Source organism: Wasmannia auropunctata, unplaced genomic scaffold (assembly GCF_000956235.1).
Source record: "Wasmannia auropunctata unplaced genomic scaffold, wasmannia.A_1.0 LD336054.1, whole genome shotgun sequence".
NCBI classification, from domain to species: Eukaryota; Metazoa; Arthropoda; class Insecta; order Hymenoptera; family Formicidae; genus Wasmannia; species Wasmannia auropunctata.
This window is the reverse complement of record NW_012026836.1, coordinates 164,420-168,464: the sequence shown is the minus strand read 5'-3', so window position 1 is coordinate 168,464 and position 4,045 is coordinate 164,420. Positions and strand designations below refer to the sequence as shown.

The 4,045-nt window shown below is 35.1% G+C and overlaps 1 protein-coding gene across 1 annotated transcript in view; it reads right to left on the bottom strand.

The window, feature by feature from the left end:
• Positions 1-2,627: 2,627 nt before the first annotated feature.
• The window catches only part of LOC105450903, a 31,600-nt gene continuing 30,182 nt past the window's right edge, over positions 2,628-4,045 (bottom strand). The window contains 1 exon segment of the mRNA XM_011691009.1: positions 2,628-3,950. Coding sequence (XP_011689311.1) covers positions 2,628-3,950 — 1,323 coding nt within the window.

Genomic DNA, 4,045 nt, shown 5'->3' with positions numbered 1-4,045 from the left:
CGCGATTTTCGACCATGCTCGAGACTTCGTTTCATTTATTCTACATCGGATCCGGTTCACAAGAGTCTGGTTGAGTCGTTCATTAAGTCCGTTGGAAAATGGGCAGTTTACTGCCGTAAAAATTAGATTTATATTTTGGTTCTTTAAATAGTTCTTAAATGAGTTCGAGTTAATACCGCTGTATTGATCAATAAGTAGTGTCCTTATTTGATGTTTGTCTTGGATTTTCTCTATCAATTTTGTAAAATCTTCGGATGTCTGATTTTTCGATGTTAGTATGAAGGCATATCTAGTGAAGTGGTCTATTAAAAGATGTAGGTACCTTTTAGTTGATCTGTTTCCGGCGAATCCTCCAATTATGTCCAAAGAAACAATTTCAAATGGCTCTCTTGGTGGACCGAGTTTGGATAGAAGGCCGTAGTGTCTACTTCGGGTTTTATTTTTGGAACAAATTTCACAGCGTTCGCAAATTTGTTTCGTTGTTTTATCTATATTCCGCAGATAATAGGAGTGTTTTAACTTGTCTATAATCTTGTTCTTACAAATGTGTTTGTAATCTTTATGAATTCTCAAAATTAGTTGTTTTCCAAATTCTTCTGAAATTATTATTCGTTTTTTATCTCCCTTTAACTTATAATATATTCCGTTTTCGATTAGGATCTTTTTTGAATCTTTCTCTAGATCTTTATTTGAAAGTTGATCTTGTTTTATGTTTTCGATAGTGACAAAGTTTACTGTTCTCACATGTTCTTCTAAATTATCTAAATTAGAGAGAACAGGATTACGTGAAAGACAATCCGCTTCTATATTGTCTTTTCCGGGTTCGTATTTAATTTCGAAGTCGAATTGCGACAGGAAATGCGTCATGTCTCCTAATTCTTCATCCGTTCTTGATCGAATATTTTGACTTTCCAGTGGTTTATGGTCGGTTATAACCAAAAATTTCTTCCCGATAAGCCAATACTGCCAATACTTAATGGCTTCTTTTATAGCGAGGCATTCTAAAAAAATAGCTTTCTTTTTTTTTTGATATTTGTTTAATTTCTTTGAAAAAAAGGCAATCGGTTTTAATTCTCCATTTGGTTGTTTTTGTTTTAGCACAGCTCCAATACCTTCTATGCTGGCATCCGTATAGATAACTGTTGGTGCGTTTACATCAAAAATGGCTAGTATCGGTTGTGAACACAATAAATTCTTAGCTTTCGTAAATGCCCTTTGGCAATCTTCTGACCATGAGAATTGAGTATCCTTCCTGAGTAAGTTTTGTAGTGGCTCTAAAAGTCGTGCAGAATTTTCAATGTATTTATGATAAAAATTTATTTTCCCAAGAAATTGACGAATTTTCTTTCGGGAGTCTGGTATTGGGAATTCTTTAATCGATTTTAAATTATCTTCCCATGGACGTACCGTATTCTTTGATATTACATGACCGAGATATTTTACTTCGTTTTTCGCGAAATTGCATTTAATGAATTTTAATCGGAATCCTTCTTTGCAGATAGCTTGTGATAATTTTTCCAGATGTTCCATATGCTTTTCGAAAGACTTTGAGAAAATAAGGATGTCGTCAATGTAATTTATGCAAAAGGAGTCCAGATTGTTTCTTCGAATGATGTTGCTTAGTATTCGTTGAAATATTGCAGGAGATGTCTTTAGACCGAATGGCAAACACTTCCATTGCCAATGACCATCTTGTGTTACGAATGCAGTTTTGTATTTGTCTTTGATCCGTAGAGGAATCGCCCAGAAAGCGGAGTTTATGTCCAATGTAGAGAACCATTCTGCGTCACGAGTTTTAGCTATAATCTCCTCTATTAAGGGAAAAGGTTGAGGTTCCGATATAAGTAATTTGTTTAACTCTCGAAAGTCAATGCACATTCTTGTTCTCGTTCCCTCTTCTCGTTTGTACGCAAGTGTGACGGGAGATGCGAAAGGGGAGCATGATTCTTCAATTAATCCTGCTTTTAATAATTCTTTGATCTGATATTCTATTTCTTTTTGATCTAGTATGGAACATCGATACGGCTTTTTTGCCACAAATTTGTGTTCCAGAAGTTTTACATGTGCCTCATGGTCTTTAACTTGGCCGACGTCAAATTTATTTTTGGCAAAAATTGTTTCGTATTTGTTTATCAAGGTTTGAATAACTTTCTTTTTTTCTTCTGATAGATGATCTAGTTTTGCTTTAAATTGCTCGACCGGGATGCCTTCATTAAAGTTTACCAAATATTCTTGATTTTCTACGTTGATATTAAAATCTTTAATTTTATCTTCTTTATTTTCCAAATTTATTTTCTGGTAAATTTTAAGGTCGTAGTCCTGTTTTAGACAGAAGTTCTTTATTGTGTCGAGACCGAGTAGAATATCATACTCGAAGTTCTCATCATCGACAGCAAAAACCTCCACTGTTTTTTCTATTTTATGGATTCTTATTTTTGCAGATAGCTTGCCTGCAAAGTCTTTCCTGCCACTGACAGTTTTGAAAGTATTTCTATCTTTTTGTGTAGTCAGACCCATTTTGTTGATAATCTTCGAGTTCAGAAGAGTTACATTTGCGCCTGGATCGTAAATTCCTTGTATTTTATTATTATTTAGAAATACCTCTAACGTTATCAGCGGTAGCAGAACTAGTTTTTTTGGTCGGTTATGGATTCGTTCAATGTATTTTGAACTGCGGCATTATTCACAGTCTTGATATTTTTCGGTTGTTCCATCTGTTCTTTCTGTTTTAACCTGCATAGTGCCTCCGGGTGAAATCTTCCTGGAAAACCTTTCTTATCGCAATATGAGCAAGGTTTTCTTTCTGCATTTGTACTAGTGGATGATTGTGTTTGGTTCTTTTGATTTGAATTTGAAGTTCCTGGATTGTGTTTTACAGTGGGCTGCTCAGTGTTTTTAAAAGCGTTTGCGTTAGAAAATGTTTTTCTTCTTTGTGCTAAACTCTCTAGTTTCCGCAACTCCGTTAATAGATCCTCCATTGATGTAACCTTTGTTTTTTCGATCCTATCCTGTATCATTATTGGTAGATCTGTTACAATTAAATCGATTAGTATGTCTATTGGAAAATTATTTCGAATGTTGACTAAAAAGTTCTCTTTTCGTAAAGCATAGTCTACTAAACTACCACCAATATACCGAAAAGAATATGCTTCTCTATGTTTGTGCCAACCTGTTTCTCGGAAACTATCTAGAAATGTTTTTTTCCATGTCTCAAAGTCTACATCTAAACCTATTGTAATTATTTTCGAAGAAAACCAATCTTTAGCTGTCCCACTCAAGAATAAACGCAATATTAGAATTTTATCTTCGTTTGATGTAATCTGGCATCGCGCACATTCTTTTTCAAACGTTTGAAACCAGCTTGCTATCGGAAAGTTTTTTCCATCGAAATTTTCTAGTACGAAGTCTTCACGTATTTTCTTTAGATTCTTTCTTGATGTTGATTCTGATGATGTTTCTTTCTTTGTAGCGGACACTATTTGTTGCAAAAGTGTGGATATGTCCTCTTCCTTTCCTTTTTTTGTGGTCTTTATATCGTATTCAGGTGTCGTAGTTGCTTTTAAGTAACTCCCTTTATATACTATATCTCCATCGTCGTCGGTGTATAATGCTACTATCTCCGGTGGTAATGTGAGCGTAAAAGTACGGTAAGCTCCGCGGGTTTTAATTGCAGATAGAACGTTCTTTACCTTCTGTATTGCGTAGATCTCAGGATGGTTGCTTAGATTTTGTAATTCTACGGGTAATTCGTAGTATAGTTTCGTATCTACTGGTTTGAGCCATTTCAACTTGTATACAGTCGTCTTTTTATCCGCTCCTTCCTCAGCGATCGCGTAGAAATGAAATTTAATATCCTCCGTCATCGTGGTGAGTCCAAGCTTTCGATTTGTAAGAATGGAGTTCACATTCGGATCGATTCTCACAATCGTGAAGAAAAAGGCGGCTCGATGCTATAAACGAGATTTTATTCAGATTATATTTACACTATATACAGTAAGCGACGGCACAGACATCCACGTTCCTAACCTATAAACGAGAATCGAAA